The sequence below is a fragment of the Epinephelus fuscoguttatus genome, linkage group LG21, assembly GCF_011397635.1.
Source record: "Epinephelus fuscoguttatus linkage group LG21, E.fuscoguttatus.final_Chr_v1".
NCBI classification, from domain to species: Eukaryota; Metazoa; Chordata; class Actinopteri; order Perciformes; family Serranidae; genus Epinephelus; species Epinephelus fuscoguttatus.
The window spans coordinates 7,138,455-7,154,325 of record NC_064772.1 but is presented as its reverse complement, the minus strand read 5'-3'; the positions used below and the strand labels follow the sequence as shown (position 1 = coordinate 7,154,325).

At 40.0% G+C, this 15,871-nt stretch overlaps 1 protein-coding gene across 2 annotated transcripts in view; it reads left to right on the top strand.

Annotated features, from left to right (window-relative positions):
• pld1b (phospholipase D1b) overlaps window positions 1-15,871 on the top strand; it is a 74,870-nt gene that overhangs the window by 37,084 nt on the left and 21,915 nt on the right. For both annotated transcript variants that reach the window (XM_049565979.1, XM_049565978.1), the window contains exons 5-16: window positions 828-939; window positions 1,045-1,110; window positions 1,247-1,305; window positions 2,879-2,971; window positions 3,417-3,569; window positions 5,414-5,563; window positions 6,150-6,233; window positions 6,799-6,880; window positions 7,231-7,341; window positions 7,423-7,605; window positions 10,531-10,756; window positions 15,731-15,859. In XM_049565979.1, coding sequence (XP_049421936.1) covers window positions 828-939; window positions 1,045-1,110; window positions 1,247-1,305; window positions 2,879-2,971; window positions 3,417-3,569; window positions 5,414-5,563; window positions 6,150-6,233; window positions 6,799-6,880; window positions 7,231-7,341; window positions 7,423-7,605; window positions 10,531-10,756; window positions 15,731-15,859 — 1,448 coding nt within the window. The remainder of the gene's footprint in view (window positions 1-827; window positions 940-1,044; window positions 1,111-1,246; window positions 1,306-2,878; window positions 2,972-3,416; window positions 3,570-5,413; window positions 5,564-6,149; window positions 6,234-6,798; window positions 6,881-7,230; window positions 7,342-7,422; window positions 7,606-10,530; window positions 10,757-15,730; window positions 15,860-15,871) is intronic.

The following is a 15,871-nucleotide window of genomic DNA, read 5'->3' as shown; positions in this document are numbered from 1 at the left end:
GGGCCCAGTGGTTTAAAAATGTAATCTGGGTCAGAATGATCCAGATTTGGAAATCCTATGTTTTGTTCTCCAGGATCAGCTCATCCATCTTACTATTTGAAGCAACATTGGATTGGAGCACTCTTGTCCAGATTCAAAGTTTTTAAGATTAGATCATGATGAAGTGATGACATTTATATTGAAAAGGTCAAAGGTCAACTTCACTGCAACATCATTTTTTTTTTTTTTTTTACAAAAACACTTTTCTGGCCATTACTGAGTGTCATATCTCAAGAACAGGAGGTAAGACATTTGGTCAGATACTGAATTGGTGACACTCATCTTGGGTGTCCATATTGTAACTGTGCTGATTATATAGATCTTCTGTGCTGCCGAGGGGAAGATGTGTGTGAAGCAGCCATGTTTTCACAGACCTAAATGTAAACTTTAAGTGCAACTTGACCTGTTTTTTTTTTTTTTTTGAGGCATACAACCGCAAGGCGGTAATTCTATTTTCATTATTGAACTGAAAGACATATTAGGTAGCCTTATGTCTACTTTATCCACTTGATCACTGTAACGGTTTAAGAAATTAAGTGCAAAATATAAATTAATGTATTAATAAATATATATGACCAATTTAAAACCAATTTGTTACTGAAATATACCCTTACACCTCAGACCTGCAGTTCACATTTTGTCTTCAGCATACAGCTCTTTCTTGTTGTCTCCATGATATAAACCCTTCACAAAGTCACTAAAGCTACTTAAGAAAACTACACTATTTTCACAGTTTTGCTACCATCTTGGGATTTGAACCGACAACCTCTCTCTTGTTGTTTCTTCAGTCACACAATAAAGAGGCAGGGGGTGACGAGGAATGAGGCAAGGCAGATGCCGAATCTCCCGAGAGGAGGAGGGGATGAGTTGGGCAGAGAGGAGCAAGTTTCTAGTCGCAGGGTACGACATTCTCCAGAGCACGAGTCACTCCTGATTTTATATGTAATGATATTTAATTTTATTGTAGCAGCTGACTGATATTTATCTAATGTGTGTTTGTTCCAGAAACAACTGGAGGATTACTTGAACAAGCTACTAAAGATGCCAACATACAGGAACTTCCATGCAACGGTAAGACTTCAGAAGAGCTCTCCATCGTGGAATATCTTGAAAACATGCCTGTAAAGTGACAAAATGGACCATAATGTCCTGGAAAATATTTTAATGTGTGACAGCAGGCTTTGAAACACTTATTTGTCTCTTTCAGATGGAGTTTATTGATGTTAGCCAGCTGTCATTTATCCATGACCTGGGACCAAAAGGCCTGTAAGAACAACTCTACCTCAAACATATCACTGACTAACTTTTGGTATTTAAATCTTACATTTAGGCCTAAAAAACAATGCAAGTTTACAGTTTTTGTGAGAAAATGCCTTTTAATTCCAGTTTAATTTAAATGGTTTCCAGAAAACTGACATTTTGTTGAACATTGAATTGATCTCTCATATTTTAATATGCAGATTCTCCTACTAAAACATTTATATGAAGAGAAGCAACTTTCTTTAACTAACCAATATCCAAAAATGTGGAATTCTAGCAAAGCTGTTATTATTATACAGTAAGAGACCTATCAAGCTTTTTCTTATTTTCTGTCATACATATTGTGTTGCAGTGTCAGATGTATATATTAATCGTGGCCAAAGATTCAAATAATGAGGTAAATGTTTGTAAAAGTAATCCCTGAGGGCAAAAACCTCAGGCTGCAGATCGTTCTGAATACTCTGTTTCAACAGTTTTTTTGTTTGTTTTTTGTTTTTACTTTGGAGATAAGCAGAAGTTAGCTCATGACGGATTTCTTGTGCCCCAGGCACGCTACTGCAAGTGTTAACATTACATACACTGCTACATGTAGCTACATGCTAATGTCAGGGAAACATGTCATCTTAGTTGCCGATGTTGTTAATGTCTCACCAATTTTGGATTATATTGCTAATGAAACATGTCTGGTTTTGTTTAGAAACTTCTATTGGTGATTTTTAATGAGAGAATGTGCCGCTATTCTCTGTTATAGTCATTCTCCATCTGCAAGTACACTGTTACATGTAGCTACATGCTAATCTCAGGAAAATATGTAAACTTGGTTGTCAGTGTTGATAATTTCTGACCAATTTCAGATTATGTTCCTGCTGGAACATGTCCACTTGTGTTTAGAAGCTTTTATTGGTCATCTTCTTAAGAGAGAAAGTGCCACTGTACACAGTCATTCCTCAGCTGCAAGTACACTGCTACATGTAGCTACATGCTAACATCAGGGAAGCATGGAACCTTGGTTGCTGATGTTGTTAATTTCTCCCTTATTTCGGATCATACTCCTGCTGGAACATGTCCACTTTTATTTGTGATTTTTCACAGTAGAAAGTGCTGATATACTCCGTTACAGTCATTACCAGGCTGCATTGACAATGCAGTGATGCAAAGTCAATGGGCAAGGATGCAGATGTTGAGGACCCGTAAACGCTGACCAGTCAGAGCAGACTGGGCCTTTTCTGGAGGAGTTCTTAAACAGACAGGCGCTTGAACTGAGTGTTTCAGACAGAGAGTTAATACAGGCATTCTAGCACAGACAGTATGAGAAAAGAGAAGTTTTGTTTGAACATTAAAGCATGTAAACATGTTCTATTAGAAACCCAAAATACAAAGATCACTCTAAAATGAGCCTAGTAGGTCCTCTTTCAGCCTTGTACTGAGAAAATCAACCAATGCTTGATGAATTAATGTGTAAAGAATGCACCAGCCAACTATGTTCAGCAGCATATTATCCCATTCAAGACTTCATCAGAGTTTTGTAGACGCAGATTGACAGTATTGTTTTGGTAGGAACAATATCTTTGTCTTTCAGGGAAGGAATGGTGCTGAAGCGATCTGGCGGCCATCGAATCCCTGGGATGAACTGCTGTGGTCGCAGCAAAATGTGCTACCGCTGGTCCAAACGGTCAGTGAACACCCGCAGTCACACAGTCTGACATGAGACTGAATTCTGGCCATCTTTTCTCATGTTATTAATAACATTTATCTTATGTAACTACTAAGATATAGAGACAAATCAACATTATAGAAGAGCAGGGCAGAAACAAAGCAGCTGATCTAACAGGTTTTTAACTCAGTTTGAGAAAGAAAAATTAAGGCAAATGTCACATTTTGTGCTGAAATCTTTATGGTTGATGTTGCAGAGAAACTTCCAAGTTCAAGTATGATTTTAATATTATAACCAGAAAGTTTTGTCTATGCTCACATTTAGCTACATTTGTGTTTGTGAATTCAGGATAGTTTTTCATGTGCTGATTTTTTGGTGACTCCACTCTGAATCACATAAACAGGCCAGCTTCTGCTACTGTGCTCTCTGGGTTAACGTATTAAACTGGTGTGTTTGTTTGAAGCTGGCTGGTGGTGAAGGACTCATTCTTGCTGTACATGAAGCCAGATTCAGGCGCCATTTCTTTTGTGATGTTGTTCGACAAAGAGTTCAGCATCAAGATGGACTCCAGAGACACAGAGACCAAACACGGTGTTCGCATCGACAGTCTGTCCAGGTTTGTGACACATTTGTACTTTATTGTATTCAATATAATATATTATTATATATATATATTATAATGGGCAGCACGGTGGTGTGGTGGTTAGCACTCTCGCCTCACAGCAAGAGGGTTGCCGGTTCGATCCCGGGCGTGGGAGCCCTTCTGTGCGGAGTTTGCATGTTCTCCCCGTGTCAGCGTGGGTTCTCTCCGGGCACTCCGGCTTCCTCCCACAGTCCAAAGACATGCAGATTGGGGACTAGGTTAATTAGTAACTCTAAATTGTCCGTAGGTGTGAATGTGAGCGTGAATGGTTGTCTGTCTCTATGTGTCAGCCCTGCGATAGTCTGGCGACCTGTCCAGGGTGTACCCTGCCTCTCGCCCGATGTCAGCTGGGATAGGCTCCAGCCCCCCCGCGACCCTCAAGAGGATGAAGCGGTTAGAAGATGAATGAATGAATATATTATAATATACCTGTGTACTCGAAAGTTGTAGATATACGTGATGACTGTCAAATAAATCTGTTTATTGAAGCTGTTACTTTTATGTTAAAAGTTGTTAATGGAGGAGAATACAGAGATTTGGCCACATTATAATTAAGTTGCATTGAAAAAAAATTAAAATTATTATATAACATTACGGACAACCACTACCTCAAAACAAAGAATTTCTCAGTTTAAGCATTTATTGTGTCGCTCCTGGGCTGTGCCTTGAAAGAAAAGAAGGTTATTTGATAACTTAATTTTTGTAAAGTAAAATAAATTTAACAAGCGTCTTTAACTGTCATAATAAGTACAGTTAGAGGTTACTTAGTCAGGGCTAGAGTCATCTACTTTGGCTAATTGTAGCATGTGTTATCACATTACTACACCATTGAAAAACCCCATAAAGGAATTCTATTTATTTCCTAGTTTCTGTTAATCAGCTACTGAAGAAGTCCCCCACAAACCCAATGAACTAACCCAAAGCCATACTGTAGTATTTTAGGACATTTTAGAGACAAAATAACATTTAAACATGCTTGATCTTAACCAGATCATTTCCTTGTACACAGTAAAGAAATATGAAGTCCGTCCGCAAGTCCGTCCCATTCCAGTGAACATGATGTCTCAGGAATGCTTGAAGGACTTTTTTATTTCAAATTTGGCACAAACATCCATTTGGACAAAACAATTAACTGATTAGATTTTGGTGGTCATAGATCAAAAGTCAAGGTCACTGTGGCCTCATTTGTCTTATTCTTGTTAATGCAATAACTCAAGGACCCCTTTAGAGAATTTCTTCAAGTTTGGCACAGATGTCTACATAGTATCTCTGATGATCTGATTAGAATTTGGTGGCCAAAGGTCAAGGTCACTGTGACCTCGCCAAATATGTTTTTTGGCCATAACTCATAACTTTATATCCAAAAGGTCAAAGGTCAGCTTCACTATGACATCATAATGTTCTGCAAAAACAGTTTTCTGGCCATTACCCAGTATCAAATCTCAGGAACAGAAGGGGAGACATTTGGTCAGATACTGAAATGGTGACACAGTATCTTTGGCGTCCAACTAGAAACTGAGCTGACTGTATAGATCTTCTGTGCTGCCAGGGGGGAGATGTGTGTAAAGCATTCGTGTTTTCACAGATGTGGATGTAAACTGTAAGAGAAACTTAACTGATTTGCAGGCACACAGCTGAAAGCCATTATTTATAGTTGATAATAACAGAATCTGAAAACAGAATCTGTTGGTCTCAGTATTGACCAACAACTCATGTACATCCTTTTGCACACATATTGATACAGCTCTGTTGTCTCTACTTGTGTGTTTGTGTGTGTGTGTGTGTGTGTGTGTCTGTGTGTCTGTGTGTGTGTGCAGATCACTGGTGCTAAAATGCAGCAGCTACAGACACGCCCGCTGGTGGGGTCAGGCCATTGAGGGCCTTGCCCAGAAGCATGGCTCGGCCTTCCTCAAGGACCACCGCTTTGGATCCTTTGCTAGAGAAGAAGTAAACATCCTCGCCAAATGGTAACCACAGCAACACTGTCCACTTGGGCTGTATTTGACATTTTAGCTGATATCACTGTTTTCAGGTCTTTTTTGTGAGGAAAACAACTTGATCTTTAAATTGACACAAATTAGTGCCAGGCACCTGGGCCAGATGCCGGTAAAAAAGTCTAGACGAGGCCCAGTCCAGTTGGCAGAGAATGTATTTGCGGGTTTTTGTGTGTGTGTGTGTGTGTGTGTGTGTGTGTGTGTGTGCGCGCGCGCGTGCATGTGTGTGTCTCGCTGGAGTAACCCGACACAAAGAGAGGGAAAGTGAGCCTCACCTGCTCATCACCTGTCTCCCTGCTGGGCAACACTATACTGTCTGTGAGACAGGCTATGTGTGTGTGTGTGTGTGTGTGTGTGTGTGTGTGCACGCGCGCGCGCAGCTGAGCAATCTGCCATAAAAAAGCATAATGAAAGAAAAGAAGACTTGACAGATTGAAAAGTGAGAATGCAAAGTGTTTGTTTGGGTTGTTCTTGCTGTATAAAGGTGTGTGTGTGTGCACGTATTTGGGTATGTGTGCAGGTATACATTTGTGTGTGTGTGTGTGTGTGTCTTCTGCAGGTATGTGAATGGAAAAACATATATGGAGGACGTGGCCGATGCTCTTGAAGAAGCCAAAGAGGAAATATTCATCACAGACTGGTGGTAAGTGTGTGTGTGTGTGTATGTGTGTGTGTGTGTGTGTGTTTCAGAGTGCAGTGAGTGCACTTGGCGGTCACCTCTCGGGGAGGTACTCTGGTCAAAGAGATCAGTTACAGTCTGAGGCTCAGACTACTGTTAAACTAGTACGTACACACACACACACACACACACACACACACACGTTTCATAGTGTGTGTGTTTGCAAGTGAATTACTGTATCTGCAGTATTGGAAAAAGTACTTGTCAAAGGGAAGTACTGTGGAGAAATAAAAATGTAAGTAAGTGAATGAGTAGTGGTATTAATCTGTGCTCAAGTATCCAAAACAGAAAAGCAGAGTGAAGTTTTGGTGTTGGAAGGACATTTGCTCTCCAGTTTGGGGGATTTTCAAGCTTTCAGATTTGTAGAGGAAGGAAAGAAGAAAAAAGAGAAGCAGGAATGACCTTACTAAATTTACTGTTTAAGGGAAAAAAATGTAGAGAAGTACGGTCAGAGATTGAGAGGAAATGAGGAGAAAAATATGAATACAGTATCTCTATGTGATGTTTTACGGTGTGTGTTGCTCCACAGGTTGAGTCCTGAGATCTTCCTGAAGAGGCCAGTTGTCGAGGGCAACCGCTGGCGCCTGGACTGCATACTGAAACGCAAAGCGGTGAGCAGGAAATTGTTTCTTCGTTGGTCTGCTTTAGGGATGGGCGATACGTCAATGTATCTTGGCGTGTTCCAGATGATGAGAAGTTTACCACCTATAATTTACACATACAACCCACAGTAGCTGTTGTTACTTTAAGAAACAACGGCCTGCAGGTGCAGCAGTCTAACTCATAAAGTTCAACCTAATATTGTTTAAACCCACAAAACTTTATTAAAAAATGTGTTGGAGATCCCAAAGCTTCTAAGTGAACATTATACACACTGATATTTTGAAATACAATTATTTTTTTGACGCTGTAACTATTTGTACTGATGTTTAACATTGTGTATGTGTTGTTGTTTCCACAGCAACAAGGAGTAAAAATCTTTGTGATGCTGTACAAGGAGGTGGAGTTAGCTCTGGGCATCAACTCAGGATACAGCAAGAGGACGCTGCTGCACCTCCACCCCAACATCAAGGTGAGTGTGCATTACAACATGTTTATTATACTGTCTATGTATGTTTATGTGTGTATAATGTCTGCACTTTTTCCTACAAAGGTGATGCGCCACCCAGACCACGTCTCCTCATCTGTCTACCTTTGGGCACATCACGAGAAGATCATCGTTATTGACCAATCAGTGGCCTTTGTTGGTGGGATTGACCTGGCGTACGGTCGTTGGGACGACAGGGAACACCGGCTGACGGATGTTGGGAGTGTAACACGCTCACACTTGGAGCAGGTCTCTCTCTTACAAAGACACAGACACACACACACACACACACACACACACACGCACGCACACAAACAGCTGACCTGACTGACGTTGTTAGTGTCACTTGATCATTGTCCAACATGTAGTGAGGACAAGATACCTGCACCATCTACCTGCCCTCTGCTTCTTTGTCTCTCTCTCTCTTATCCACACACACACACACACACACACACACACACACACACACACACACACACACTTCCCTGTTTAATTCAACTTCAATCAAGACTATTTTTATGTTTAAATATTATTATATATATTTAAGAATCAAATCAGTCAAATTCCTTACATTTTGAGTATATAGCAGTTAGAAAGGTCTAATTAAACATCACATTGCTGCCCAGACAAATAAGATTAAATAAAAAGAATTGGGAGATTTATGATTATTGATCATATATAGATGTGTGTGTATATATATACTTTATTTTATTTTATTATTTCTTTTACGTAAATCATCTAATCTGAGATTTACAAAGACAAATAAAAAAGAAAAAATAGATTAGGATTAAAAAAATACTAATGTATAAAATAAAATAAACCAAAAATATTTTACAAAAGAAAGAATAAAACAGTTTTTTAAGAGAAATTCAACTGTGTAAATCATGAGTTATAGAAAAACAATTAGTACAGATTGAATAGAGGGTTTTAAAGGTTGATATAACACCGATAGTTTGTAACAGAAAAAAGATGATAACTGACTAATTGGTCAATACCATCCCCCATTCCCAACCCCTTGTGGAAACATTTGACAGTGTCGGAAATGAACAACCTTTGACTTTATTTGCAACTGGATCACTGTTGAACTAAACATCTAACTCAAAGTAATACATACCTGATAAATAAAAACAAAATCTGGATCACTGAGTATCAAACTCAAAGTAATAAATACCTAAATAAATAAATATATCTGGAACTTAACATCAAACTTGAAGTAATGAATAAATTAATCTGAAACAGAACATTAAACTAACCGTAAAAAAAATCTAGGTTGGGGTGATTTTTATTTTTTTGAGCTACACATTTTCTTCAAAGTCAACCTGAAATTCTCAAGTACACAATGACAGTAGTTCAACTTTGAGTGTGGAGCCTTCTTGCAAAACAGTAATCGGGAGATGGAGAATATTTCTGTTACTTGTATTTCAAATATGTAATTTGGAAGATTGGTATGGAATAATTTGGGGTTTGGAGTTAACCCTAATGCAGGGGCGGAAATCCCGGGGGGGACAGGGGGGACATGACTCCCCCTTCAGTAAAGCTGTACCCCCCTAGAATCATTTGAGACACAATTAATAATTTTTGAACAGTGCAGTAGTATTTATTAAAAGCACAATGTAAGCGGTGCTCATTATAATCGCGCAATAATGTGCTATTTAAATCTTAAAAGATTTAGTCCCCCCCCTCCCATTCCTAGTAGTGGTATATCCCACACTCTTTCCAACGGGCGGGGCTGCTTGGCAGCAGTAGCAGCGTGTGGCTGGAACCGCTGTCCACATTGCACATCGCAGGGTAAGATGTTCACTCACACAGACACAGTTTAACTTACACAAGTTACAACACATCCCATTTACTGTTACAACAAGCCCCAGGCCCAGGCTGATAATATAAACTGTCTGCAACATTTCTCCTGCATTGTTCAAAAGCCTACTCAATTACGAGTGCTGCTAAGCTAAAAGCTAATGATTAAGCTCAGAGTTTAGTGATAGAGAGGACAGGAGAGAAAGAAGAGGGAGAGGACAGGACAAGAGCAGTCAGTGACAGAGCAATGGGTACCTGTCTGTAGGCTCTCCACCTGTCAGTGAGACAAACATGAAAGACGTGCAGTCTAACTGACAAGGAGCAGCCATTACGAGCGACTATTACGCACGGTTGTGACGGTGCGTAGCTAATGGGTACCTGTCTGTAGGCTCTCCACCTGTCAGTGAGACAAACATGAAAGACGTGCAGACGAGGAGCGGTCATTACGGGCGACTATTACGCATGGTTGTGAGGTGTGCAGCGGCAGATCTCACAGCACACTGTTTATAAACCAGTTTACCAGTTTAATTGCAGGAAATGTTTAGTTTTAGTTTTAGTTTAGTTAGTATAGACATTCACTCTGCCTGTTGGAGAGACAGAGAGAAGATTAAAGCGTCAAATTGCAGTAAAAGATGTTGTATAAAAGACAGGCTACAACTTTTTTTCCTTGTCCCCCCCTGGAATTATTCTCTAAAATTTTACTGTTTATTGTCCCCCCCAACTATGAAATGGGATTTTCGCCCCTGCCCTAATGGGCAAGCTGATCTTCTCCTTGAGGATGCAAAAGAGCAAATTCTATGGAATCTGGAATGAATGGATCAAATTTATAACCACTACAAGCAGAGTCTGTATGATCCTCTACTGTGTCACCTTTCTCTCCTCTTCTCAGTTAGGCCGGCAGAAATGTAAACTCCCTTGGTCCCAGTGTATATAGTTAACTTTACTTACAGAGTTTTGGATGGGCAGATATGAATGCTTATGTGGACACATGGATGTATGTGAGCATAGCTGCATATGGGTGTATTGTTTTTTTTTCTTTGAACAAAAAAAATGAAAGTAGGGGGGAAAAAAAATAATACTACAATGTAAACTGAGCTAACCCTGCAATACACAAGCAGTTATTATTGTAAGTAATGCAAATATATTTTTCTGTATTTTTTGTATCTGTTGTTTTATGAACCACAAATTATTATTTTAAAAAAAACGAGAAATATGTATTTTAATATTTTTTGAATATTTTCAAATTGATATTTGACAGGGCTAAAAAAAAATGTAAATGTATTTTGGAACAAAATACTTTAGAGTGAAGTAATTTTGTATTTTTGAAATGCTCAAAATACTTTTTTTTTTTTAATTACTCATTTAACTTCTTTTCAGGCTGAAGCTGCCTCCTCCAGCATGGCTGCCCGAGCTAACGGCAGCAGTGCTGTTTCCCAGAGCAATGGGAAAGGCATTTTTACAGTGATGGACTCGGGGGACCAGCCTAAGCTGAAGGGTCAGAGGAGGACAAGGAGGAACAGGTTCAGCATCAAGAGACACCTGCAGAAACACGGGCTGGCTCATGCTGACAGTGACAGCGACAGTGACCTGGAGAACGAAGAGAGTGAGTGGATATATTTATTTAAACACTGTATTATATATTTCAGTTCATGGTATAGTGGTCTTAAGTGCTAGAAAAGTGATAGCAAAGATAATTGGAACAGATAGGAGAGTTTTTTTTCCCCCAGTACTTTAATATTTGTACACACAGGTACACTTATATTGAAAAGTTTGGAATCAGCTGTTATATTGATGTTTTTCATCTTTCATTCAATAATGGTTATAAAAACTGTTTAATTCAGACACTAAATGTGTATATCTGAAATAGTTTTGGCATCAAAAGAAGAAGAATTCAATTACTGAAACCCCCATTTAATTCAATTTGTTACATGACAGGGGAAAATACTGTGCGAACTTGGATTCTGACAACAGTGTCCAACAGTAACGTCTGTCCCAGCCATTTGGGGTATTAAAGTATGTGTTCAGACTGCAAAAACAACACCTTGAGGATGATTTTGGCTTTTGAGCCCCAACTAGTTGGTGTTTAAAGCTTCTCATCCAGCAGCCTCCATCAGTGTTGCTGTCTCAGTGTTTGTGGCGGCTCTGTTCAGGTTGGTCCAACAGTATCACCAGCCATCACAGTCTGATCCCCAGCAGGCTGGCAGAGCTGAGGACGACTGCTCTCATCGGCCAGTGTCAGGCTGGTGAGTCTGTGGTGGCGGTAGTGTTGCTGTGTAGCCACTCACCTTCCAGTGTGCTTTGCTGTGGTTTGAACTGGATTGAACAGTTTGGTTCTTTGTGTATGAATTTGAGGCTTTCTTCCCTTTAATGTGTAAAAGGTCAATTAAAAAGATGTGTCTTTTTAATATCTTTAATATGAACGTGGCTTTTTTTTTTTTTTTTTTTTTTAGTAAAAATGTCTGATAATCAGACTGAACTAATAATAATAATTATTTAATTTAATTTCCACATCATTGTCATCATTAGTACTTTTTGGTCATTAAAGTTTTATTCATTTTATAATATTGACTTTATATAAAATATTCATGATATAGATGTTATATTGAAGCATTCACAGTCAGTTAGAAGATAAACAGATAAAAAATGAAAAAATAAAACAACTCGGTTAGATTTACACACACACATATGCATACACAAACTAGCCTGAGTGTGAGACTGAAGCTCCCAGAACCTTCAGTCTGACATTGCCTCCATTGAAGGCGATTTACAAGGGGGAGGGAATTTGATTTTTCACTAACCAATCAGTAGAGATCAACGACTCACCCAGAATCTGACGTCATTAGTATCCATGCCTCGGGGGTGCCGAAAACAAGCGAGCATAGCCCGTTTAAACTGTCTCTGTCATCGTGCATGCCCAGCTGCATCACCGTTAAATCCAGTTTAGCAGCTTCCTTAATTTGGTCCTCCATGAATGCGAGTAGTGGCGAAATACCTCGATAGCATTGTTAATGTGGTCTGTAGGATCTGTCGCGGTCGCCATTGTTGCTATCCTCACCAGTTACCCACCGGCGTACAGCTTGACATCAGCGTGGCGCTGATTGGCTAATCGCAAGACCCGCCCCCACCCCCGGCGTTCATTGGTCCTTCCATCTTTTGGAGGAGATAAATCGCAAATTCATTGCAGTATGCCAGACTAGAGATGCAAGCCTACTCAGTTGAGTGGGCGGGGTCTATGGTCTGGAAGCAGGCTATACACAAACAGATATACAGTATACATGCACATCCTGTCCACTAGAACCCTGTACCCTCTGTAAGATGTTGCACCTTTCATGTAAACCATAAAAATTTGCCATATTTGTTTTGCCTGGGCAACCCACTTGCCAGAAAAATATTGGCATTGTATGTTTCAGCAAACTACGGAAATGCAACATTTGCATGTTGTATAGCGGATATATTGAAACTTTATGTTTCAAGATTGTTGTGGTTACATGTGGTTAGCTTAAGGCACAAAAAACACTTTATTATTATGGTAATGAAAAGATGATGCTTTGGTTTGAAATACCCAGTTTTGGGGGCACAATCCTTGCTGCATTCAGCCGAGCTAAAATATTTAGTCAGTCTGCCACAAATTGTATAATCTGTTCATTTTTAGTCAAGCAAAAAATGTAAAATATCTGCTGGTTTTAGCTTCTCAAATGTAAGGATTTGCTGCTTTTCTCTCTATACAATCATAAATTAAGTCATTTGGGCTTTTGGACAACTGAAGACTTGAAGACATCACCCTGCAGAATTTTGTGATTGATTTTGATAAGTAAAATAATCATTAGTGTCAGTCCTAGTGGGCAGTGATTGGGGTGTGGACCCAAGCTAAGGAGTAAAGAATTAATCATAAGGATAAAAACATGCAAATACTTATTTGTAAGTGCAGTGAAAAATACAACCATGACTTAGGGGGAAATGTAGCGCAGCAGAAACAAGAAGCAGGGTGAAACTTTAAATAACTGACATAGACCAGCAGAGTTCCACTAAACACACCACTTGAAACGTCCAGCTGATCACAGGGACATAGGGAAGTGAAAAAATGTGACATGTGGCCTGCCCTTATATTTTCCCTTTTTTAGAAAGTCTTGTGCACACATCAAACAGAGCTAGGATTTTATTTGATGAGAAACTGCATCAGCCTGTAATCTCTGGCCCTTTATTTTTTTTTTCTCTGCTGACACACATGTCACTTCTGCAGTAAAACAGATGCCGTTGGTTTTTATTAGCTGCTGTGTGTTTGCCAGGCTCATCCCTGTTTATCCTGCTGGTGTGATAGACGGGAAGTGTCTGAGGTGAACGTGAGGCAAACAACTGCTACTATAAACAAATGAAGCTGTAATTACATTTAAAACACACACACACACACACACACACACACACACACACACACACACACACACACATATTTGTGTTCTTTTCTTTTATTACATTATCTACAATCCAATGACATATATCATTTATTTTACTGTATTTCAGGTAAGTAAAACTGTGTGAGGTGAGTTGAGTTCACTCAGCATGTGTCTGTACTCCTCTCTAAGGTTTTATAAGTCTTGACTGTAGTGTTGTTGTCCATCCAGCTGCTGTTTAATTTCTGTTAAAGTGCTGTCAATGCATTTTCCAAACAACAGTGTAGTAAAGCGAGCTGGTACTCTGGTGTGTTGTTAAAGGACCAGTGTGTAATATTTGGCATGGTTTATTGTCAAATCTGAATCTGAATCTGAATATTCTACCCATTAATATGTTTATACAAGTGTATAATCGCTATAAAATAAAATTTGTTTGGTTTTCGTAGCCTTATAGTTATGCTTTTATATATATTTATACAACAGTTAGTTCTGGCCCTGCAATCTGATTGGTCGAGAGACAGTAAAACCGTGACGATATTGGAGTACAACATCACGGTTAGTTCACTGTGTATGTATCACTCCGCCTCACAGCTGATTACAATCAACAATCAAATCAAAACTGACGGTTAGTGTCAGTTAGGTCAGCAGTTGCGTTGTAGGCTAATTAATTCATCCACTGTCAAACAGCCAAAAATATGGATTTATTTCCTAAAATAAGTTTTGAATTGAACTATGAATGGTCATCAGAGGAAGACGAGGGAGAGGAGAAGCTGAATCCATCTGGGCACACATCCAGGTTTGTCAGTGTTTCATCAGCGGAGCTCAGTGACTTGGAGAAAAGCAACATAGTGTCAGATCAGAAGGCAGAGTCCGCTGTGCCTGTGAAGCGACAGTCCACCATGTAGTCACCCAAGACTTATTTCACCGGCTGCACAATTAATGGAAATGTGCAGATAAATGTGTATAAAGTGTAAGTGCCTGGCGCACCATGTCTGCGTTACATAGCAACAGTGACAGCAGAGTCCTGAGGGAACTATTTTTGTTGGCGGAAGACAAATAAAATGCTTAAATTATCTATTTTGTCCTCATTTTTCAACATTTCTTAATCAGTCTTGCTTATTTAACTGTTGAACTGTTGTATAAAAGCAATATCACACGAGAGGGAGTGATGTTGTACTGTGATATCGTCACGGCTATGACCGAATCACAGCCGTGACGATATCACAGTACAACATCACTCCCTCTCGTGTGATATTGCTTAAATATAGCAAGGGCCTTGCTTTAGAGAGGTCGCCATCTTGCGCCGCCATGTATGTACGGCAGACCGAGCGGACAATCCAGCCAGCCAGAGAACGCGTTTCGCGTGTATAAATAAACCAACAAAGACAGCAGAAGGAAGGAAGAAGGAGGAGGAAACAGCAGAGAGTGTTAGTAGTTCGTCGATAGAAAGTAGTGAAAAGTTTTTTTAGTTATAAAGTTTGCGAATGGACCACACTTACCACGCAACAGGAGAGAATGAACCCGAACCGTCATCTGCGAGGAAAAGAAGACGCAACTTCACTCTCTGCGGTGCTTTTCCTCCTGATGATCTATCTCCCCAACGATGGCAGCCGATGGATAAGCGCCTGCATCACTGCTGATGCTGCCCCATTCCGCCTGTCAATCTCCCACTCCATCCCACCCCAACTCGTGAACAAGATCCCGAGATACTTAAACTCCTCCACCTGAGGCAGGACCTCCCCCCCGACCTGGAGTGAGCAATCCACCCTTTTCCGGCTGAGGACCATGGCCTCAGACTTGGAGGTGGTATCCAAAGCAGTGATGATCTGGAGTGTAGTGTGACTTACTGGATGTAGACTGTGGGTATAGCAGTAAGCTTGTAATTGGCCGGCTTATTCAACAAGCATTCATCTCCCCTTCTACTGTCTGTTTGCTACTGTTTTGCAAGGGCACTGTCACTGCATCCTGGGCAGGTAATTTAGAGAAATACAAACAACCCAGAGCAACTCAGACAGTTAATCACTAAGTCCCACCTCTGCAGCAGGAACTTAAAAAGCCCAGGGACTAAAGCCTGGATTAGTCTACGTTGTTGCGTTCCTGCAGTGAAGACTTTGGTCTTTGGAAGGGTTGTAGTACCTGTAGTTTTCATTGCATTGATAAGTAACTGTATATCCATGTGTGTGTTTTAGGAAGTGGCTCAGTGCGTAGTCTACAAACAGGAGTCGGGGAGCTCTTTGGAAACACACGATTCTGGCATGGAAAAGACTACTGCAACTTTGTGTACAAGGACTGGATTCAGCTGGACAAACCATTTGATGGTAACAACATCA